Below are 25,599 nucleotides of genomic sequence, written 5' to 3'. Positions count from 1 at the left end.
TACAAATGAATATATAACGCACTGAGAAAGTGAGAATCTTTGAATCATTGGGTTGAGATAAGATGTCCTGTAATCCCACCACAAAATCATTCACACTGTCAATCTCAGACACTGGTATGAGATAAAATTTCACTTTCGTCACATGAGTATAGCAGTACGAATGTCTATCAAATATTTCACTACATACATAGCTTTTGTAAAGAAAAAGAAAAAGAATAGTAATGTCTACTGTAAGTCTATCAGTGAACTTTACTAAATTTCATAAATTTATAAACAAATGGTAACATGATTGGTGATGGCATTACACATATTCCAAATTTCTATTTCATTTTATATCTCTATTTAGGACGTGATATATTCTGATTCATTTTAAAAAAATTACTAGTTCCACTCGACCAATCACCTTAAAATCTTACTATCAGTGTAGAGATGAGTAGTTCTACATGTATTACTTTCATTTTCTACTTCATTATGTAACATGATTGGATTGATTAATAAAAATAGGTAAATTATGATTTTTTATTTTTTTTCTGCAATAAAATTTAAACATTTAGTAGGAGTTATTCTGCATAGAGTAAATTTATCATTTTACTTTTCTCTTGTATTAATAAAATCATGACGTGTAACAATAGTCTATGCATCATTTTCCTTATATATATATATGTCCTTAGATCCCACTATTGAAGCATACAAAGTCTTCCCTTAGTCTATGTTTTCTTCTTCAATTCAACAATGGAGAAGAAACATGGTTCATTATCCACGAAATTCCATGTTTTGTCTCTTCTCATTATCATGTTAACATTTTTGGGATTTGGGGATGGGTTGAGCAAAATTGATCAAGCCCGGGGATTAATGTCCTTACGCCGTGCTAAAATGCACACTAAGCCCATCTCCGTCAATAACGAGCCATGGGAAGAAGCGAACACAGTGGGTGAAGAAGAAATGGTGACGTCATTTTCCGATGTGGGAAGCATGGAGGATGATCTCATCGCCGGCGGGCTTCCGGGACAGCCGTCGAATGTGAAGTTCAAGCAGTACGCAGGGTATGTGGATGTGGATAAGATGAATGGGAGAAGCCTTTTCTATTACTTTGCTGAATCTGCTGAGAATTCTGCAACTAAACCTCTCATTCTATGGCTTAATGGAGGTGATGAGATATCATAAAGTTTCAAGCTTTAATTTTCCAGTCTTTCTTGAATTTTTTAATTAGTATTTAATTAATCACCTCATTTTTTTCAGGTCCTGGGTGTTCATCACTTGGAATGGGTGCTTTTGTAGAGGTTGGACCTTTCGGCGTTAACCCAGACGGCAAAACTCTTTACTCAAGAAGATTTGCATGGAATAGAGGTACATACTACATATATAATAAGTTACTACTTCCATTCGTACCTACAACCTTAATTATCTGGTTGCCGGCACGATGAACTCAATTGGTCATAAGAGTGAAATTTAGAAAGAAAGACCATGAATCGAATCTTATTAGTGATATTGTAGGAGCAACCTCAAAGTGAGATGCTCCTTGTGCGCAGTAAGCAAAAATTTAATCTCTGTGTTCAACTGAGTTATCATATCTTTTTGAAGAATCTTAATTATCCTGTTACGTTAATGGTACGCTAATGATGATGATGATTACGTTAATGTTGCAGTTGCAAATACATTATTTCTGGAATCACCGGCAGGGGTTGGTTTCTCTTATTCCAACACTTCCTCGGATTATGGCAAGTCAGGAGACAGGAGGACCGGTAAAAGCCTTTTCCAGTTTTCCTCTTATCCCTGCAATGCCTGTCTTCTTCTTCTTCTTCATTTTTTTTTTTTTTTTTTTTTTTTTTTGTTTGTTTGTTTGAAATATACCATTATTCTGTATGTTACAGCGGAGGATGCTTACAAGTTCTTGGTAAATTGGTTCAAGAGATTCCCACATTACAAGACTAGGGATTTTTACATTATGGGAGAAAGCTATGCAGGTAATTTAACACCAGAGATTCTTTAGCCTTTTTTTATTTCTGCTAAAGTACTCAAATTTGGTGGGGATGGGATGGGAGGGAGGACCACTCAACTTGGATCCTCTGTACCAACTTTGTTAGTATTCAAAAGAAATGTCTACATCAATGCAATGGGCCTATCTATATATGATTTGTGATTGTCAGTTTTTATGTTTCTTAGCACAAAATTGACAGTTAGATACTCTTGTTATGGCTGTCACAGGGTTTTACATCCCCGAGCTAGCTGATATCGTTGTCAAGAGGAATATGATGCCCGGGGCAACGTCAAAGATCCAACTCAAGGGAGTTATGGTAAAATTTAACCACACTCTAAGTAAATTGCAACCTCGATCAACTTACAAAACGTACTTACGTCTTGTTCTTATCAGATAGGGAATGGGATAATGAACGATGCCACGGATATGAGAGGACACTACGACTATTTCTGGAGCCACGCCCTAATTTCAGACGAAACTCACCGAGGGCTGGTGGAGCAGTGTCTGGGAAATGTGAGCAAAACATGTGAAGATTTTGAAATAGCAGCAGGGAGTGAGGTTGGAGGAATAGATTATTACAACATCTATGGCCCTTTGTGTTTGGATTCCAAGAATTCGAGGAAGGTACAGCGACATCTGGAATTCGATCCTTGTCAAGGAAACTATGTTCACACTTATCTCAATCTCCATATGGTTCAAGAGGCCTTACATGCTAACAGGACCAAGCTTCCTTACACTTGGGAACTCTGCAGGTTAATTTGCAACCTATGTTATATTGTCTGTCTTTTGTTTTTCTTAACTTAGGTTGTTTTAAGGTATTGTGTTACATTTTGTTGGTTCTTGAAGTGATGTCATCTCGAATTGGAAAGACAGCCCATCAACCATGTACCCAATATACAAGAGGTTAATAACATCTGGCCTCGAAATACTTCTGTTTAGGTAATTAAGGTTTCAATTCTCATTCAAATCTCTGTCCTGACTATGATAAATTATCGGTTCATGTTAGTTACGTTAGTTACTGATTCATGGTTTTCTGCAGCGGCGATGTTGATTCAGTAGTGTCGGTGACTTCCAGCCGCTATTCCCTGAATGCTATGAACTTGAAAGTGATCAAATCTTGGCATCCATGGAAAGATGGCATCAAAGAAGTAGGCCGGCCTTAAACCTTATTTTCTCAGAACTGCAAGATTGTTGTACCTTAGACTCCAAGTGTTTTGATGACATTGTTTTTGCAGGTGGGTGGATACAAAGTGGTGTATGAGGGTTTAACTTTTGCCACAGTCAGAGGTGCTGGCCATGAAGTTCCACAGTTTAAACCGCGCAGAGCTTTCGCCTTGCTGGAGATGTTCCTAGCCAACAATCACCATTAGAATTGGAATTGAAATTGGAATCAATGCAATATTTCCTCTCATTTTCTTCTGATAATAAGATAGTTTAGCAGTTTGTATTGCAGACAGATATCTGGGCTTAATTTCCACTTGTTTTGTCACAAATTCTAGTACCCTTTCCAGTGTATTTCAGAACATCAATTGAAAACAATAACACATTCATAGTCAAGCAAGGTTGTTGTCTTGCTGACCGGCCAACAGAATATCTGAACTAAGAAATACCATTGATAATAAAGTTAGCAGCTTTGTAATGCCCATCACTCTCCAAAGTCTTGTCCTTCTCATCTCATTTTCTACAAGGTTACAAGTTATTAGGATTAAGAGTTTATCACTATGCCAAAAGTTATAACTTGTAGCAAACGTGTAACTTTATTTTTTTATACTGCCACATTTTCGAGAAGAGGATATTGGATTTGGCCCTTTAAACTTCCGCCAAACAATCCCCTAACCATCTAGTGCTGGACTTGTCTTTCACCGGCCTCCGTCCAAGAATTTTTCCCTACCCCAACACCTACCAGTCTTAAGGACACAGTTTTTGTTCTTGTAAATTTCAACAAAGTTAGACTCTTGGGAGCAACCTATTGCCTTCTAGTCTGCTATAGCAATATAAACTTGTTTAGGTTAGTTTACCTCTTTATATCTTTTTCCAGTTAGAATCACAAGTCTGTAGTAGTGACTGCGAGTTTCCTTTGTCATCCAAAAAAACATGGGAAAAGTTAACAAACATACTAAAATTAATCAACCCAAGCATATAGGACAATCATTCTGCAAGATCATTGTAAATGTCAGACAACCCAAGTTGACCTGAAGCGGTAAATTCAATGAAAGTAATGAACCAAAGCCGGCAACATTATATTCCGCGTTTGGCGATATATAAGTGGGTTGATTTAATATAATGTTTCACAGTAATAATATATCTGGGCGACAATGAAGGGGGGATGTATGTTCATAGTTCTTACTGCGGCGGTTCACCTCCTGGCTTTTGCAGAATGCTACAGCATTGGGGGGAGGAAATTTGATCCACTGGAATCAGTGCTCAAAACCCAGAAACAGAAACGACAAAACAACAATAATGCCCAGACAATGAGCGGTCAGGATTTGGGGACTGAGGATGAGTATTCACCTGTGTACATAGGAGCTCAAGATGGGTTGAAAGATGCGGACAAGATCTCTGCCCTGCCAGGCCAACCAGAAGGCGTGAAATTTGCACAGTTTTCGGGGTACGTGACTGTGGATCCCCAGGCCGGCCGTGCCCTCTTCTATTACTTTGCAGAGTCTGAAACCCCTTCTGATAAGCCTCTTGTCTTGTGGCTCAATGGCGGACCTGGCTGCTCTTCATTCGGGAATGGAGGAATGATGGAAAATGGTCCCTTTCGTGTCAATTCCGATTCCAAAACTCTCTGGCTAAACCAATATGCCTGGAATAATGGTATGTTATCACTATTCTAAAAATTATCCTTTTTTTAGTCACCTGGTGTTAAACTTGACTCTTTATGGACCTCCGCCCAACAATTTCTCAGCACATAACAGTCTTAATTGCCCATTTTCTTATACCACTTGTTAAGATAAGGTACTTATCATTACAATTATAACTAGTAGCGAAATTGCAACTTTATTTCTTTATACAACCACATTTTTCATAGGCAGGGCACCAAGCTTGGCTCTTTAAGCCGTTGCCCAACAATCCTCTAGTCACTTGGTACTGAATTTTGCCTTTCATTGAGCTTCGTCCAAATGTTATAGATACTAAATTGAAAAATGTGTCGTCTTGACTAAGTAAATGGTTAAACTGATGAATGCAGTGGCAAATGTTATTTTCCTGGAATCTCCTGCCGGAGTGGGATTTTCGTACTCCAATAGAACGTCGGATTATGTTACCGGAGACAAAAAAACGGCTGCTGATAACTACATCTTTCTCCTGAACTGGCTAGAAAGATTCCCGGAATATAAAACCAGGGACTTCTTCATCACCGGAGAAAGTTACGCCGGCCATTACGTGCCTCAACTAGCTCAACTTATACTACGCAACAACAAAATCACCAACCAAACCATCATCAACCTTAAAGGGATCGCCGTAAGTTTTTCATTTCAATTCATTCCTATTTATCATCAGATCGAAAACAATTATTGATTCTTGTTGATTAGATTGGGAATGCGTATATCGATGAAGAAACACAAGATTCTGGTACCTACGATTTTTACTGGACGCATGCACTTATATCCGACCAGACCCACCGAGGAATCATTGCAAATTGCAACTTCTCGTCCGCAGCATCTCCGTCTGATACCTGCGACACCTTTTTGGATGATGCAAATCGTGGTATAGGCAACATATACAGTTACAACATCTATGCTCCATTTTGTTCTTCGGGTTCGTCGTCTTCTTCTTCCTCGGTTCAGGGCTATAGAGGATTTGATCCCTGCTCAAAAGATTATATTTATGCGTATTTGAACACCCCTGAAGTGCAAAAGGCACTTCATGCCAATGTCACAGGGATTCCAGGGCCATGGGATTCTTGCAGGTACTCATCATTTAAAAACTCTGAATTTTTACACGAACCCAAGTTCTTATTTGATCCTTATGGGTGAAAAACAGTTTGGAGGTGAATGTTAACTGGGAAGACATGCCGGATACAGTATTACCCACCATTAAAAAGCTAATGGGTAGCGGAATTAGTGTCTGGCTTTACAGGTAATTAAACAAATTCGTGTAATTTCTAATTTGTTTGTTTGTTTTTTTTTTTTTTTTTTTTTTTTTACGGGTTATTTCTTGTATCTAAAAATTGAAAATTGATGAATGGGGATGCAGTGGAGATATAGATAGCAGAGTGGCAGTGACAACAACTGCATATGCAATAAAGAAGCTTACTACTTCAGTCAAGACTCCCTGGTACCCATGGTACTCCAAAGGAGAGGTACTGTACATAAAAACATCTTAGGTAGCAAAAATGTTGTTGATTATGATGTGAAACTAATAGTGTTTTTGGGTTTGGTTAACTAAGGTTGGCGGGTATGTGGAGGGATATGAGAATTTGAGCTTTGTAACGATAAGAGGAGCAGGGCATTTTGTACCAAGCTATCAACCTGAGCGTGCCCTAACCTTCTTCTCAGCCTTCGTTGGTGGAAAGCTTCCCCCTAAATCTGCAGAGTGACTAAAGAGTTGAAGGGCCAATTTAATTAAATTAAAGCCCCGACAGGCCGCCTGTGTTGTACTATTTAATGATCTGATCTTCTATAACTTAAAACACTTTTATAGATTGTTGTTGGGATGTTATCTCCTTGTTCGTATTGTGAATAAACAAGTACACAGGTTGCAAGGATTTGATTTTCACTCCTGCACACAAGAGAAATTTTATATTATACCATTCAATCTCTGAATTATATATATATATATATATATATATATATATAATTCAGTACACAAATGGTACACTTTATAAATTAATTTATTATTCACCTATTGTCTATTTTGCACATGTATGCATATAATATATCAAATTAAATTGTTGATATAGAATAACCTAACTTTGACCCAACCTAAATCAGAAGTAGATTTCATTAAAAATTATACCACAAAATAATCACGCTAAATGTCATTTTAAGTCAAAATTTCCAACACTAGAATAGGTGATCTTTTGAGTTAAAGTATCTACAAGGTCCCTTTTTTTTTTGGTGGGGATCTACAAGGTCCCTATACTATAATGTTTTGTTCAATTTAGTCATTCTAGCTTAGTTTTGTTCAATTTATACTTTAAAAAGTATATTTGACTTCATCTTTGCCATGTCATCATATTTACATGCCAACTCAATGTGAGCATGCATATATGTATTTATTTTGACATATTAATGTAATATATTGGTGGTAAAAATAATTAATTTTAAATGTTTATAAAATTATTAAAATATTACTCAACCTGTCTCATTTTATCTGTCATATTTATTATTCATTTGTCAAATCAATTCTTTCTTGTTTGTTTATTTCTATTAACATTTTCTTATAATTTTTAAATTTGAATTTTTTGTGTTTAATGAGTTTCTAAATATATAAATGTTACATACTAAATCTAAAATTAATATTATAAAAAATTAAATTATAAATAACTTTAGTCACAAGTCAAGCCTCGTTAATTGAACACGACACATAAAATGAGATGTATTGAGTATATGAGTTGGCATGTAAATATGATGATGTGACAGAGATGATGTTAGTGCCACATCAACTATTGTATACAATGACTAAATTAAATAAAACTAAGGTAAAAAAACTAAATTGAACAAAACACTTTTACCATTTTAATTGTAAATGTTGGAGCCATTGGTAAACACTCTTGTGAGTGTGCAACTTGCTAAAAAAGTTTGAATCAAATTTTTTCTCTAATAAGAATTAAACTTTGCTTATCCGACCCAGGGTGTATGCATATTAGTTTTATTGTAGTGAGAATATAAAAAATTTACGCAAAAGAAAGTAAACAAGTTATATATGAGGACAATTCAAGTCGCTTTCCTTGAAAGGCTGTTAATTTTGTATGTAATTTTGTATATGAGTTTATTTAAATTTTTGTCATTATAGTAGTATTTTTTTAAATTTTATTTATTTCACTTTAAATTCCTGATTTAAAAAAATATATTTTATTTTTAGTTCAAATTATCTTAAATTAATGATTAAAATCTTAGTGGCTTGACAAAAGATATATTAAAGTGGACTCCAATTTTTTAAGTCAAGGATATTGAGAAGTGGAATATTTACAATCATATTCGAGGAACTAAAAGCAAACTACTTTTATAATTATTTTTAGCTTTATAGATTGTTTTAAATTTATTCTTGAAATTAAAAGATATATTTTTTATAATTATTTCATATAATGAAGAATCATTCATAATGATTATTATGTATTTTTCCTCTTTAGTGGAAAACAAGTTTCTAATTCCTAATAATTTAAACATTGGACACATTTTTTTTTGTTTAATTTTTATTTTAAGGGTATTAATGCTAGTTAAAATAAAATAGTTAAGAAAAATATAAAGTCAAATATAAATGAATAAAATATGAGAGTAATTGCAAAGAACAAATATAATTTTTAATAGAATGCCAGAATATTACAACTTTTGACTTATATATACATGGCAATGGGCAACCAACGAATATAACTCTCAATCACTCAATTATCAACTAATTTGGGATCTTTAATTTGAGGTATAATCGCACTTTCTAATAGTTACGGGGCTAAGTCTTTATTAGATTGTGTTTTTGAGGAACTTAGACTGACGTCTTCTAATAAATTAATTATTAGATTGTGTTTTTGAGGCTCAGTAGCTCAATCAATTTGGATTATCAACTATTACGAGAATATTATGCGATTGTTATTATATTATTAATGAAATTCACTCGACATTTAATGAGAATTCAATCCAAATTATTAGCAGATTCATCTATTCATTCTCTTTAAAAAGAAGAAACATACGATTTCTCATTAACTACCATGCCATTTATCTTACTGAAATTATAAGATGATCACATCAGATCACTTTTTACAAAAGCAGTCAAAAAAGAAAACCGCACAAGCATGCCATACGCCCATACTAATTAAAAAAATTAACTTATCACATGTATCATTATTATACCATTCATTATTATATAGTAATTGTTGGTTGTTCTCTTCATTCTTTCCTTTGTAAACAAAAAAAAAAAAAAGAATAAAAATCATATTCATCACTCACTGAAGTGTCATTTATAAAGAGTACATACAAACTATTACATGCATCATTGTTCAACAAGAAAAAGGAAAAAGCATTGCAAGTAACATAATTTGTTGTGAATTCAGCATGATTGGGTTCAATTTTATAATTATATATTCAACAGCATAACACAATTTTTGAATTTATATAACAAAATTGTGAATATAAAGTTCAAAAATTATGAATAATTAATAATGTAATTTTGTATATTAAAATCTAAATTTGTGAATATAGAGTTCTAAAATTATGAACATGGACTTGGGTCCATAGCATAATTTGACAAGATGCAGCTCTTGCTACTAGTATGTAAGCCCACAAAGATTATGGTAATGGGCTTGATATAAGTTGATAACAAGAAAAGAAATGTGACAAACATAATTATCCCAATATGCCAAATAAATTTGAATTCGATAAAACTGGTAATATCGGCAATTTGTAGCGTGAACCCGGTTCAATATACAGAATTTGACTTCATAATGTACCGAATTCAGGTTCATAATATACAAAATTATATAACTGGGGAACATAAACACTTAACATAATATACATACACATAAACACGATATTTTAAAATAAGTACATATAGAGCATGTGTATTATGTTATGAATTTATATGTCTTCATCTATATAATTCTGTATATTATGAATTTCAATTCCATAATGTTTATGTGTATTATGTTAAAGTGTTTATGTGTCCCTAACTATATAATTTTGTGCATTATGAAATCAAATTCTGTATATAAGATCAGATTCACAGTGCACGGTAGACCTGGTCCACGATATAACGATGGGATAATATCAGTGAAAATAAGCGGCTTCCCACCTTCAAAAGATTATCAAATATCTTAATTCATAGTCATTTACCATAAACAAGCAGCAACGTTGTCTATGTCTGCACATATTCGATCTTCTTATAAACTCATTTACAATAATATATTTTGGAAAAATGGCATTTTTGCTTTCTAGATTATACCATAATAGCTTATTCAATTTTTGAATTATTTGTGTAGTCACTTTCCACTCTTCAATTGTTATCTGAATTTGTAACACTTTTTACTTAAACTTATGATATAATTTTGAGAAAAAAAAAAATCAAATAGGCCCTTAAATACTACTCAAGAAGTCAATTAGGCCCTTAAACTTTCAAACGTTACAATTAAGCCCTTAACAATATTATTTTAGAGCATTGAGACCCAGAAACCGATGGTGACCTGTAATTTACAGGTCACTAGGGTTCCGGCAAACCTTTGGCACGATTTCAATCATATTCCTACAAAAAATACCGGTGAAACGACCACCGGTGTTGTTTTGTTGCCTTCTCCAGTGAAGGATCATGCCGCCTTCTCCGGCGAAGGAAAAGGCGACCAGTTTGGCCACCTTCTCCTTCGCGGGAGAAGGCAACCTCGGTCGTCTTCTCCTTCGCCGGGGAAGGCGACCCATCTCCGGTGAAGGAGAATGCAGACCCATCTGGTTGCCTTCTCCCGCAAAGGAGAAGGTGGCCAAACTGGTCGCCTTGTCCTTCACCGGAGAAGACGACTCTCCTTCGCTAGTGAAGGCGACCCATCTGGTAAATTTATAAAAAGCTACGGAGTATTAAAATTGTTAAGTTTTTTATTTCAATTATTACTAGTATTGCGGTATTTGAACAAAAAGCCTCCGTGAGCAATGCCTTGCCAATTTGCAAATGAGTAATGTTAAAAACACTCTCACCCCGCATGGCAGTCCAGTATATAGTGGTATTATAATTTTTTTTAAAAACACATGTTAAACAAAAAAATTATTTGCAAGCACATGGAGTTCAAAGTCTACACAGGATAATAATTTTGTATTGCCACTTAACGAACTTGTGCTAATTAATTTATAAAATGCATAGAAGGAATATCAGCTTACATAATATGCAATCCTTTTGTAATTGAAAAATAACATTTAAAAAACTGATTTGTCACTTTCTCCACGCAATGTAACAGCGACACCATGTATAACGACAATAAGAAAAAATTAATATTGAAAATAAACAAGTCGGTCCATGGATTGTATTATTAGATATCACCACGAAGTCTTCTACAACTATTGCTAGAGAAAAATAAAAAATTAATTGTTGCCGGAATGTAAGACTTAAGCTGCGCTTACAATGAATTAATCACATGTCGTAATTTGATATAATTCTCAAGAAATCAAATGAAAAATGGGCCTTATCTCATATTAATTGCAACCTATTCTTCAAGATTGTTGTGCCATTATTGTCGCCATCTATCCAAATGAGTTTTAAAAGTATTTTTGGAGGTTGAAATCATTTTTCAATTGGAGAATTAGATACTCCCAAATTATAATAATAGTTGTCTACCAATGAAGAAATTATAATAAGTGGAAAAAATTTAACTCAGATAAACGAAAGTCAAAATAATTATAAGAATCTATTTCAGTTGTCGAAGGTAGAGAGTCGTCATAATATTGTAGATCTAAAGCGGTAAAAAATTATGAATGACACTATCTAATTTGTACATTTAATTTATTAACTTTTGAAGACGTGAACAATAGAACATATCTGCTAGTCTCTATAAAGCATAATACTTATAACTACAAAAATATTAAAGAAATGTGCTCATTTATTAGTTTCTTTTCGTGACTTTTGAATCTCGACAAGGAAATCAAAATTTTAACTTGAATCTAATGAATGAAGCAACATGAATTTTTGAGCTCTCTTTGGCTACAAAACTAGTTAAAATCAATATGGCTACAATATATATATAGATAGATTGAGATATAATACTAAGGGTGTTTTGCTCAAGTTATATATCTATAAGTTATACATATTACGGGAGTGTTTGTCGCGCAAATAGTTGTTAGCTGAAAGCTGATAGATGATTAAGTTAGCTGATCGATTAGGTAATTAGCTTAGTTAGTTTGACCAATTGATAATATTATAAATTAACTGTTTACTTTTTACTGATTATATATAAAATGACCTATAAAGTCATAAACATTTTGTTTATTATTTACTACTACAACTATTATTAATATTGTTGTTGTTGTTGTTGTAGAAAAACATTATTATTGTTGTTACGGAAACACTGTAGGATGCACCTTTAAGCCCGTACCATAAAAAGAGTGTACGCTCACTCACACTAACCAAACTGGTTAATATTATTAAGTACATTTAAATAAATTATGCAACATAATTCAAAACAAAAAACTAATTAAACAGGTTAATGTGACATTCTCATAATTCCCCAACTAAACACATTTACATCTCATAATCTCACATTCTCTTTTAAAATGTAATGCTATTATTTAAGATAATTTCACATTCTATAGACTAAATGAAAAAGTAATATTTGTGTCTTGTAATAGTAACAAGAATCATGGTACCAAAACTAATAACATTTGTCACATAATAGTAACATGCATTATTGGTTCTATATATACCGCAAACTCGTTACTCGCGATCTAATGAAACCAAATTATCTATCACTGTTAATCCTGTTTGCATATAGACTAGATGTATAAATTCAAGTTCATACTTGATAAATACTCTGATGCCAATTAAGTATTGGAGTGAGTTTCGTGTGAGACCGTAAATGTAATACTAATAATGAATAAATTGTTTGTTACTTATCCGAAAAATGTAATAATTTTGAGAAAAAAATAATATAATATTATAATATTATAATATTAAGAGTTTACGAGTTAATCATGAAAAAAATTATACTACTAATAAGAGAAAGCGTGTCTATAAAAAAATCTAAGAAATATCAGATAAAGATATGTTAGATGGTCACATATATATAAGATTATGTCCAAAATATGTAATAATCCGTAAACTCCAATTCTCTCCTACGTTACTTGAGTCACCTATTGCAACAAATATTGATCAATCAATTGGATTTAAATTACTCCTTCCATATACGTACCACATACACTAAAGCACAATTAATGCCTTGGTTTGATAAGTAAGCAAATTTTTTAAAAAGTTTTGATCGGATTGACTTGGTCGAATTGTTTAAATAAACGTTTAGTAAATAGTAATTGCTAAATGAGTTCACATTGCAATAAACTTGTTTTTATTTTATTTTTATTATATTTATTTGTTTATTTATATGAATACTTTTTATTTTTAAATAATTATAATTAGTGTCATTATTATCAATAAATAATACTCCGTAATGACAATAACAACATTTGAAAAAAAAATTAAGAATAATTTAATAAAAAAAATAGGGAGTAAAATATATTTATATCTATATAAGTTATTTTAGATGTTAATAATTAACGATAAATAAATATTTCATAATTAACATTACCTGTTCATGAAAATTACTAAATCAATTTGTGATTAAAATTAATTGTGAAATAAAGACATTTGCAAAATCCAAAAGGAAAACACCAAAACTCGAGTAACATCACAAGACCTAGATTACGTTTTCCTTCGAAAAAAATCGAACTAAAACTACTTCGATCCGTAATTAACTAGTACAACGTCAAAATCAAACGGTACCTCCTAGTAAATGCGGCATAATTAATCATTAAATCCTGAATTTAAAATTCAAAAGACAAAAATAGCAGTTAAAAATCTTTAATAATCAAACGGTACCTCCTAGTAAATGCGGCATAATTAATCATAAATCCTTAATTTAAAATTCAAAAGGAAAATAGCAGTTAAAAATCTTTAAATCAAACGGTAAAAATCATATCGATTCGGAAAATCCATTCACACTGCGACCCCCACCATGGCACCATATCTTTTGAAAAGACCATTATCCCCCCGAATCTTTTTCAACTCATAGCGTATTGACGGGAGGGCATAGTTGGCATTAGAAAACAGTAGTTGAAACGTCAAAGTCAAACCTGAGAAAAATCAGCACCCAAATAGAGGGACAAATAAAAATAACGAAATCATAGTATACACACCGCATATATATTACAGGGCGGCTGCCCATTTCTTCACCTCGATCACTTCATCTCTTTCCTTCCTCTTTCCTCTTTCTCTCTCTCTCTATATACATAGATGTCCATTTTCCAAGTCGCTGAAAAGTTCTGAGTTTATTTTTTCTCTGGTTTGATAGAGAAATATATAGTGATTTGTGTTGCAGAAGTGGAGATGGAAGTGATGATAAAATCGCCGGCGCCGGCGGCGGAGTTTAACTTCGACAGTGCGTGTACGACGCCGTATATGAGTGCGCCTTCGAGTCCACAGCGTTTTGGGAACTTTTTTTATAGTGCCCCGGCTAGCCCCACCAGGGTGTCGGCGCTCGCCGGCGGTGGGGTTCCGTTTGATTGGGAAGAGGAGCCCGGAATTCCGAAGCTTAAAGAGGACGAGGATTATGAGGACGATGATGAGTTCGCTTTTGATTTTAGTGGGCAGTTGGAGAAATCCTCTTTCTCTGCGGCGGATGAGCTGTTTGACGGCGGCAAGATTAAGCCGTTGAAGCCGCCGCCGAGGTTTCAGTACGAGGGGAAACCGCCGGACTCTCCGAAATCGCCGAAGCAAAGGATTAAGGAGGCATTCTCGCCGCGCCACCGGAGGAAGGATTTTGACCCGTTCTCCGCCGCAATTGAACAGAGCCGGAGGGACGATAAGGACGACAACGATTCATCAAATCAACGGCGAGGAAGAGAAAGAAACGCCGATCCGACGGCCGTCCGTTCCAATTCCCGCCACAAAGGAACAAGATCCCTCTCCCCTTTCCGCATATCCGATTTATTACTGGACCGCGACGAAAACACTTGTTCTTCTTCTTCTTCCTCATCCTCCTCCTCGGCGGCGGTTTCTTCCTTCATCTCCATGTGGTACCGGAAATGGAAGCTGAAAGATCTTTTACTCTTCCGAAGCGCGTCGGAGGGGCGAGCGAGCAGTAAAGAGATGATGAACAAATACGCAATGCTGAAAAAGAGCCATCATCACGACGACGTGAAGAACGCGAGTTTCCGGTCGACGGAGAGCGCGGGATCGACGTCGAGGAGAAGAGGACCGGTGTCGGCTCACGAGCTGCACTACACGGTGAACCGGGCGGCGTCGGAGGAGATGAAACGGAAGACTTTCTTGCCGTACAAACAGGGACTATTGGGCTGCCTGGGAGTCCACCCGACGGTGCCGGAAATTTCTAAAGGCCTCGCTTCCATGTCTATGCCCCGTACCCGTCAGCAATGAAACGATGATCTATCAAACTTTTTTTTTTTTTTTTTTCTTTTTGGTGTTTTACGTGCACTTTGATTCCAAAATTTCTTTGGTATTGATCGTACAAATCACATGGAAATAGTTATTATTGAAAAGGATTATTATTATTATTATTGAAAAAGTCGTATGGGTATTAAATGTTTCACGTTTAATCCTATGTACGCAGGCGGCAGGCTGGTCGGATTCATATTTATATTCTTTGAATAAAAATGCATATATCTCTGAAAAATATACTATGTGTACTCGCACTTTATATTCTTAACCCCATATGAAAAAATAATTTATCAGAATCTGACACACAGAGTTTAAATTTGAGGGAGTAAGATGTAAAAATATATGTAGTAAAACTCAAATTGTATTATGTATACGCCTAATTCAGTGGCATTTTATTATAAACCTACCATAATTAATGATTAGTATAACGTCTTCACACTACTCACGATGGGCTTCAGGGTTTGCAGTGGATATGATGTGTCTTTTGAAAATGTAATGAAAATATAAATCGCAATATAAACAAATTATTATTAATACGATTTATTAAATTATGAACCATCTGTAGTGCATTTGGAGAATGTTTTCAGATGCACAACCAATTCTTATCTGAGGAGTGATACGATTTTTATGTGATCATGCCTCTAGTTTACTAATGGGTGACATGAAATTAATAACGCATTATATTTTATTTAATGAAAATAATTAGAATAAGATTCAAAATAAAAGTGAAAGACAAACGTAAGGCAACAATACTTTATCTCAAAAATCGAATTAGATGTGAAAATCTTGAATGCCGACCGAAAGCGATACAAAGAGGTGTCATTTTTCTTAAAATCAGAACCTGAGATGCAAACGTTGCCAACAATGCCATTCCCATTCACAAATTTGGCAGCTAACACACAAAACAGATGAGGAACATCATCATCATATACATTTTAACTTTGCAATTTTCCAAAACGACATACTATACGTTCCATAATCTTAGCATATATGTATTACAGTACATGCATGCAACATATGTACGTACGTATAGTACGTAAATATTTTCAAAAAACTCAGACCTAATAAATAATAACCTTATTGATGGATTATACTGACTCGGCGTCCGAATCAATTAACCCAATAAAATTATGGGGTATGACAAATTGTAGGATTAATGACGTAAAACCAAGGTAAAGCATGACTTTAATGGCAAAGTAGTGTAATAAAAGGGACACAATCGATAAGTCATGGAGACAATAGTTGTATTAATAAAGTGTAATGCTATTACAAAGAATAAAGTGTAATGCTATTACAAAGAATAATTTGTGTAGTAACAAGACAAGGTAGTTGTGATAATGAAGACTCTTCTCCCAAAAGGTTGAATCCCGAACCCGAAGGGCTCTCACGTCCCAGCTGGATAAAGCATTTGGGAGGATATAAATCATGGTAACTCAACTGAACACATAGATTAGACATTTGCTCACTACGCACAAGAAGCCCCCCTCAATAAAGGAATTATATCTCAACAAGACACAATAGAGTGATTTTATACTCTAAATCGGCCCTTACTACCGCAGAGAATATGGTGGAGAGTTACAACTATTTTGGACCGCAACAAACGCCGCAAGACTCGGACCAACGCGAAGACCCTTCACTCGGCCAAGCACGAGACTCTGAGGAGGCTGACCTTGGCCGAGGCCGTCCACCACGTGGTCGAGCTCATGGCCAAGCACAGAGCTTGGCCATGCCTAGGTTGTTTGGGCTCGGTTCCGGATTCCCTCCAGGGCTCCAGACTTATTTCACTTCGTGTTGTCCCGCTAGGGGTTTACTTGTAATTTCATCAATTATTTATATTATAGATGGATGAAAAAAGTAGGTGTAAGTGTAGTCCCATCCTCTCAACTGCTATATCCATCATGTATGTATAATAGCTAGCATGCATGGTCATTGTATGATAGATGGAGCAGATCTTAGCTTGCTGGCTTCATAAATCATAAACTTGTACGTACAATAATGGAGAGTAGTTAAAAGGAAAAGTTGAGATCAGCTTAGCTAGGTAGAAGAAGATAGGGGCCTCTGTTGTCTACAAAAATGAAATTAATTATTATTTTCCTCCTATGCAAATATACACTACTAATTATGGAGGTTAAGTTATTATAATTACAAGGGTTGGTTTTATAGGGATACCTAGAATGAACTCAAAATTAAAATAACATATGGAGTAATTAGTTTTTATTTTATGACCCTTAGCTTTATGTCCATTCATATATAGGAGGATATATTATGAAGCTTTTTGTTTCCATTTAATTTATAATAGCTAGCAATAATTGTTTTACAACAGTTACGTTAGATCAATTTGATAACTTAATTTAATTTGTGTATTGGACGTCTAATTCATTTTTTGGACTTGGCAGCAATAGTTATACCATGGAGTGTAAATAGTGAACTTTCAGTATATAAATTATGTTTGGACCCAATTTACCTTACAAGGTGTACTAAGTCCATAGAATAATTGGATTGAGACTTGAACCTGGACTTGAACCCACTCCATTTCATGTGGGAGTGTAAACTAGATGCCACTAGACCACAAGGTCTTTGGCGTATTTCGTAACATGTTTTTACATTAGAAACTTTTCATAAATAATTTACTTAAAACATTCAGAAGTGGTTCCTTAGCTAGTTACCAAAAAAAAAACCATAAATCAATGTGCATTTATTAAAAGGAAATGTGTTTCAAGACGCATTTCAATAAGGTATCTAGTATTTTTTAGTCAAAACAGTGGATTCTTAAGCATAAGGTAAAATTTTAACAAATATACCCTAATATTTGTGTGTATTAAATTAAATTCATTGTTTTCCATTTCCATAATACCTAACATGCATATTACCAACACAAATAAAATCCCACGGCATAACCCAACCAAGATTATTAATGATACAAACTTATAATCACAATATCACGAGTTCAAATCTCAATATTCTTGATTTGAGTTGGTCAGCTACAAGTCATTTCCTTGTGGTTATTTGTCAGTTAAGGACACAATGCAGAATATATCCCATGCATACATACTCATACTCTCAAAGTAGTAGCTGCAATTCCCTTATCACTCCAAAAATGAAAATACATAACATGTTGGAATGTTATTAGTAAATCACGTATATAAATAATGCATAAAAATAGTCCACATGCATGGGGCCTGGGAACATAAGAACAATTAAGAGAAGAGATAATCCCATGATTAAAAAGAAACAAAATAATAAAGAAAGAGTGGCCTGGGACGATGATAATTGGATAGTTAATGGTGTAGGGCAAAGAAGAGACGACCCACCCAACTGCTGGAAAAAACCCACCTTTACAGAAAGCCTCCATCGGCGGAAACCCACATGACATCAATGCATGTATCCATCCCTCCATCTACTTTATTAATTTCTTAATCACACTTACTTTGGTTGTACTGTACAACATTAAAATACACAAAACAAAAATAAATACTAAATAAGATCTGATACACCTGTCAGCAGGATGCAGGATAAAAAGAGAGAGAATATTCTTGTGAAGGCATATATATGTCAAATGATGAAACTAGTTTGTGAAGACTGAAACTAAAAAACAGAGCATATTATTCTCAAATGAAATTGTATTATAATTAAAATGATACTTTACTATTGTTATAATGAAACTAATGTTTCTGAAAAATGAAATTAAAATCTAGAATCATACAATAACATATATTGTCAAATGACATTAAAATAATACTTCAAGATTACTATAATTAAATTAGTGTGTGTTGAAAATGAAACAAAAATAAATAAATAAAATCAAGCAATAATGTATATTATTAAATGAAACTATAGTAGAATTCAAATGATATTTTAGTATTTCTATAATGAAACTAATATGGATGAAAAATAAAACTAAAAAAACATAACAATATTACCAAATAAAACTGGAGTGTAATTAAAATGACACATACTTCATGATCCACACTGCTATATAGATAATGTTCGAGAATAAAATTTGGTTGCAGGAGGTGGGGGTCATCATTTTCCAGCCCTCAATCCAAAAAGTTGCTTCCTTTTGTTACGGTATCATCGTCCTTACCCTTCGCTCATTTAATAATGATGTCGGCGGTTCTTTTGTTACATCGCAGCTTATAACCCATACATAACTTACTTCTCTAATTAATTGCTTTTACTTAATTGCTGTTTTTTTTTTTAATACTACTGACTCTATTACAATGCAGTATTTGTTCATAACTACTTTCTCAACCTATTGAAACACAAGAGTCAATATTGCCCCCACTGAGGCTCGAACCCACCACCTCCCGTATAAAGGGAAGGGTTTGATGCCTTGCTGTTTTTAAAGGTGTACTTATTTCATTTTAAATCTGTGAACAGAAGGAAGGTAGGATCATTCAATTTAAAGATAATTCAACATTTTTTTAAAATACACTGCTGGCTAAAAATTTCAAAAATTTTTACCATCCAAAATAGTTAGAAATACAAAATTTCTGGTCTAAAATAATGGTTTCAAGCAATATGGTGTATCTGAAAATTATATTGTTCGTTGCTACCGGTACTAGTCATATGTCGAAAATGATTTTTTTTTTTTTTAAATACCAACCATCATAAAAAGGTTATTCGAAAATTTGGACAATTAGGTTATTGAACGCATTCACGAATTTATGATCGCTTGTGGTAAATATTTTAGAATTTTTTGTTTCAAAACAATTGGTTGTTAGAAACCATGGCTATCAACCTATGTTTCTGTTGAAAGTTAAAATTTGTTTTTTATTCTCCAATTTTTTTTATAACATTGGAAAAAAATCTCGAATCAATAAACGAGCCCCAAAAGTTTGTTTTAAAGACTTGTTTCCTCTTCTTTCGTGTGTGTGTGTGTGTTTTTTTTTAACTATGTGAAAGAAGTAAATTAAAAAAAGAAAAATTTGAATAGGCCGCAAAACAAATTTCGATCACATGTAAAAAGTTTTAAATTATTCTTATTACGACAAAGGTTTTCCCGATCGAACACCACCAAAAATGTCAAAAAACTAAAAAAAAAAAATTAGTATATATACTTTCATGGTTGTCACACCGTCACGTATGTGAAGAGGCATAGTTACATCTTTTTGATCTGCAACTAACCTTTTTTTTCTTTAAAATTTTTTTTATTTCTTTTCTTTTTTTTTTTAAACAAAATTTTTTATTTCTAAAAATAATTACAAATGCAATGTATTCAGAATAAATTAAATAAGTATTCAAAATTTACTAATAATACACATATTCATACAATGTATAAGCTAAGTATTGAATGAGACTTTAATTTATGATTCCCTATTCAAATAAAAATATAAAATGCCCTAATGCCAACGTTAACTTACATTTGAAACTGCGTGCGTGTATATAAACTTTAGAATTAGCCTTTATTGATGTCTGGTTGGCAAGCACTGGTTGCAGGCCAGGAAGAATGTGTGCTTTAAAAAGGGAAAAACAAAAAGAAAAGAAATATAGTTATATTTGATGGGTGATGTAATGTGGAGATCGATCAAATCCAATCCACTAAAATCTGTCCGAATTTGAGTTGGAAGTTGGGGAGACTTGAAATTTTCAATTCAGTATGGTGGAAGCATGCATTTAAATTGAATTAGAATATATTATATATATTATATATTATGAAATGGTCTAAAGTATAAATGAAAAGATTGTCCGATCCATTCATTATCTTGACTCATGCTGATATGAAAAGCAGAAAAAGCAATAAAATGACTAGAGTAAACGGTCCGTAAACTAGAAGAACAAATAAAGATTCAACAAATTCGATAAAATATTAGTAGAAAATATAGAATATAATTGGAGAACGAAATATATATTCAATTTGAATATAAAATTAAGTAATCGAATGATGTGTTATATCCCAACTAAAAACATAAATTAATAATTGGATTGCACATTTAAACTTTATATATTAGAGGTCTCAACACACTTTTACGTGGAAGGGTCGGTTATTTTTTATGAGTCACGCTCAATATGCGAACATACTTATGAGTTAGTCTTTGATACTAAATTGAAAATGTGTATTGTCTCAACTAAAAATTTAATTAGCTTATTGTTGAGCTCCACATTTATGTTTTATATATTATATATATCAACAGAAATAGTTTGGATGGGTCTTGCTCCATATATATATTATCTTAGGTCCATTAATGGAAAAAAATAGTGTTTAATATATTGTTCTGGATTTAATTTAATTAATTATTACTTCATATTTTTAGTAATGTATTCCTTTTAAAAACAATTAAAGGTAAACAAAAGAGTATGGTAAGCGCCAAATCAAGCACCTTGTATTTAAATGCTATGTAATGACTCTTCCATATGGGAGGTCATGAGAGTTAGTATAACTTAGAGACCTAAGCAAGTTGTAAGCACAGAAAAACTCAAGTTTTGGGCACATATTTATCATTGCCGACTTCCATCCTCATTGCAAATTACTCATCACTGTTATTTTGGTAAGGTATATAACACTAGCTAAGGAACCTTATAAGCTCTCATGAAGTTGAAGCAATCAGCGAGCCACTTCAAAAGCTTAGGTAGTGACCTTATACACCCCAATAATTCAAAGATTGGGAAAGAGGATAAACAAAATTAGATCGCACAATATTGAAAAATGACTCATTTTCATTTATTGCACAATCCCTAGTTGGTCAATTTATAAGTGTATTGGTTCTTGACAACAAACCTCTAGATGTTTGAACTCTGGTTAATTGACTTCATGATGTCGAAGCTAAAGTTGGTTGATCTTTAAGTTTTTAGTTTCTTATAGCATTAATGTTATTCAAGTCTTATGTCTCCTTGTGCTTATGTGATAGAAAGTGGGGGACTCGATGTTGAGAATTATGTCCTAACTTCATAGTGTTTTCATAATAACTTGGTAAAAGTCATCCATTAAGGTATCTATTATGAAAGCAAGATCCTTATTTTGGTCTCAAGACCATTCTCATATTCTACAATGAGTCGAAACTCCAGCTACTATAAAAGAGTATTGTCAATTATTTTTAAGAACTTTAATATTTTTCACTATCTATGGTAATCTCTCCCGCTTCTCTCCACTTTGAATGTTGTTCGATTAGATTTCAATTATTCATGATTGCGATTCAATTACAAGTTTAATTCAAGTTTGTATCTTCAATCTTCGAACAATGTCTCAAAATTACAACTCATATGCCACTTTATGCCAAATTTTCAAAAATCCACCCACAAATGAAAAATTAATTTTCAAAACAAAAAGGCATTATAATGTCCAATAGACAATCCCTGCATTGTATAAGTCTTACACTTAAAAATCATTAAAGCATGTAAGCTAACCTCACACATGCGAAAATCACTATTTTAACGAGGGGAGGGGTGGTTATAAGAGTTCAAGACCCCACAGTGACCACTTTTAGTTCAATAAAGAATCGAACAAACATTTAGCCTTCGGAACTCATTTTTGGGATTTTGATTTGCACTCAACTCTCACACAAGAGATAGCTTCTTAACACATTTCAAACTCATTAAAAAGTTAATATATATATATATATATACAAGTGCAAACCAACATTTTTTTTCAGTGTGGGACAAATGTTACTTAAAAGCTTTTAAGAGCTCAATTTTTTTAACTCCATGGGCACACATTGAGAATTAATTTCTCATTATCTATTTTGAATATATATATATATATATATATATATATATATATATATATATATATATATATAAATCCTTTCAACTAGGATAATTTATATCTACTTTAACCCAACTCAAATTAGAAGTGAATCTCACTCAAAATATTAAGTCAAAAAGACCACAATGTCATTTTTGCTAATTTTTTCAACAAATCTAACATAATCAACAAAAATATAATTCCCCCTTGGGAGAAGTTTAATGGTATTATTTCTACAATATTTGTGTTCAAACTTACCATTTTACTTGTTACTTTACACCATTCTAATTGCGAATAACTATCAAAATGTATATGGATGTATAGATTTTTTTTCCCACCTATATGGAGTATGATAACATAATGTTGCTGTCGTACGTTAATTAACATTTGAAACTGCCAAAATATCAACTTTAGAATATAACTTTATTAATGTCCCGTTGGCAAGCACTTGCTTGCAAGAAGAATGTTTGGATTAAAAAGGGGGAAAAACAAAAAGAAATCTAGGTATAATTAATTTGATGAATGGTGCAATGGGGAGATCAAATCCAATAATCCAAGAAAAAGTCTTTGATCCACCAAAGTCCGTCCAAATTTGAGTTGGAAGTTGGGGAGACTTGAAATTTTTAGTTAAGGGTGGTGGAAACATTTATAAAAAGACTTGAAATAATCTATATGAAATGGTCTAAAGTATAAATGAAAAGAGGGTCCATTATATTCAATATCATCTTGACTCATGCACAAATCAAAACAATAAAAGTCAACAAAATGACCAGAGTAAACTTGAATATATACCAAAGTCTCAACAAAAACCATAAAATATTAATGCAAAATAATAAAATTTAATTGGAGAAGGAAATATATATATCCAACTTAAATACAAGACAAAGTAACTTGGATTATATCAGATCTAGTCAATATATTATACGATCAGGCGATCAGTAGGGACAGAACTACCGTGGGAACAGATGTCCCCTCTCTACCCCTCCCACCTCATATTTTAAGTAAATTTGTTCCATTTAATTTCAATTTATTCCTTTTAATTTTAATTAAAAGTAAATAAAAGAGGGTGTTGTTGTAGATGAAATGAGCAGACAAGAAAACGACAGTCATGAAAACAGCAAACATTAGTATTCAATCATGGAAACTATGCATATGCGTATGAGTTATTCTCCGTTGACTTAGTTGACCTTTGACTGTTGACTGTTGAGTCTCCGTTCACCGTTCACCGTCCACCGTCCCCTCATGCCGTGGAAATCACGTGCACCTCCAAACACCCCATATGTTACGCCTCTCAGTTTTCACAATAATAATACTTCAATCAAATCCAATCATTCCCTCAGAACACACACAATTTTCATGAAACACTGTTTTTGTTCTTTTTTAAAGCTCCATGTGAAGTCAGTGGAAAATGAAGCCCACTTCTGATCTACATATAGATTGTATCTTCTTTTTTTTTTTTTTTAATAACGGTGAGATATATAAATAGGTTTTTAAAAAATATTTAAAGATTCTATTTACAAGCTCCTAAGAATTAAAGAACTTGTTTGGCAAATAGTTGATAGTTAATAGATGATTGAGTTATATGGTTTGACCAACTAATAGTATTAGCTGTGCTAATTTATTAACTCTTAAATTATTTTTATAATCTTCTAAGCTTTTCAAATTTTAATTTATTGTCCTAATAAACTAATGTAATAAGACATTTTACCAAACACTTAAAAAGTAACCCATTGACAGATAAAATTTACTTATCGACTATGTTACCAAACATGGTCATAATCTAGTAACGTAGAAAAATCGCATTCAACCTCCATTCCACTTGTATGTTAATGTACAATTACCCACTAACAACTAGTTTACCAAACATATTTGTACAACTAGTTAATGTTATCAAACTAATCATGCCTTCTAACCTAATCAGTTAAAAGCTATTCCGTATATACTAACAACCATTTAACAAACAAGGCCCATTATATGTTCAAATATAACATTAAGTTACACTGTGAATAACATCACACAAATCTCTCCCAACTTAACCGTTATTTCAATATATTATTTCAATATATGATTCTATTGACTTGTCAAGAAAACCTAGTAAAACTAAAACACACACACCCATATATATATATATATATATATATATATATATATATATATATATATATATATATATATATATATATATATATATATATTTCAGTTCTTGTGCGATTGTGCGGTGGCTTTAGGTGCGTAATTTTCTTTTTAAGGTGCGTGATTTTCTTTCTTAAGATGCGTGATATGTATGTTTAAGATGCGTGATATACATGCTTAAGGTGTGTGAGTTGTTGAACCTTAAGATGCGTCATTTTAAAACCTTAAGTGCGTGATTTGTGTTCTTAAGGTGCGTAGCTTGTGTACTTAAAGTGTGTAGCTTGTGTACTTAAGGTGAGCAGAATGTGCACCATTTAAAAACTTTAAGTGCGTGATTTATGCTTTTAGCTTAAAGTACGTGATTTGTATTCTTCAGGTGCGCCATTTTAATGCTTAAGGTGAATACCGCACAACCACACAAAAAGCTATACCCACACCTGAACCCTTCCATTTATATATATCACTAAGTTGAGCTCCAACTGCAACCCATAAATGTTTGGAAGGTTAGGCTATA

At 33.1% G+C, this 25,599-nt stretch overlaps 2 protein-coding genes across 2 annotated transcripts; both read left to right on the top strand.

Moving 5' to 3' along the window:
• The first annotated feature begins 696 nt into the window (after positions 1-696).
• Positions 697-6,686, top strand: LOC116011877. The gene is made up of 15 exons (XM_031251300.1): positions 697-1,147; positions 1,240-1,347; positions 1,647-1,742; positions 1,872-1,964; positions 2,206-2,294; positions 2,372-2,730; positions 2,825-2,917; positions 3,018-3,126; positions 3,214-3,342; positions 4,291-4,795; positions 5,169-5,440; positions 5,512-5,888; positions 5,963-6,058; positions 6,176-6,281; positions 6,369-6,686. The coding sequence occupies exons 1-15, from the start codon at positions 733-735 to the stop codon at positions 6,516-6,518; spliced, it is 2,997 nt and encodes a 998-aa protein (XP_031107160.1). The 5' UTR covers positions 697-732; the 3' UTR covers positions 6,519-6,686.
• A 7,355-nt stretch (positions 6,687-14,041) lies between these two features.
• Positions 14,042-15,508, top strand: LOC116019072. Its single transcript, XM_031259161.1, has one exon. The coding sequence runs from the start codon at positions 14,201-14,203 to the stop codon at positions 15,248-15,250; it is 1,050 nt and encodes a 349-aa protein (XP_031115021.1). The 5' UTR covers positions 14,042-14,200; the 3' UTR covers positions 15,251-15,508.
• Positions 15,509-25,599: the final 10,091 nt, after the last annotated feature.

This window comes from Ipomoea triloba, chromosome 1 (genome assembly GCF_003576645.1).
Source record: "Ipomoea triloba cultivar NCNSP0323 chromosome 1, ASM357664v1".
Lineage (NCBI taxonomy): Eukaryota > Viridiplantae > Streptophyta > Magnoliopsida > Solanales > Convolvulaceae > Ipomoea > Ipomoea triloba.
This window is presented reverse-complemented; position numbering and strand designations above follow the sequence as displayed.

Excerpts from the sequence above, each read along its gene's own strand:
- LOC116011877 (XM_031251300.1), top strand. The coding sequence starts at position 733 with ATGGAGAAGAAACATGGTTCATTATCCACGAAATTCCATGTTTTGTCT. Across the intron at positions 1,743-1,871 it reads GTCAGGAGACAGGAGGACCG|CGGAGGATGCTTACAAGTTC; the intron begins GTAAAAGCCTTT and ends TGTATGTTACAG. Across the intron at positions 6,282-6,368 it reads CATGGTACTCCAAAGGAGAG|GTTGGCGGGTATGTGGAGGG; the intron begins GTACTGTACATA and ends TGGTTAACTAAG.
- LOC116019072 (XM_031259161.1), top strand. The coding sequence starts at position 14,201 with ATGGAAGTGATGATAAAATCGCCGGCGCCGGCGGCGGAGTTTAACTTC.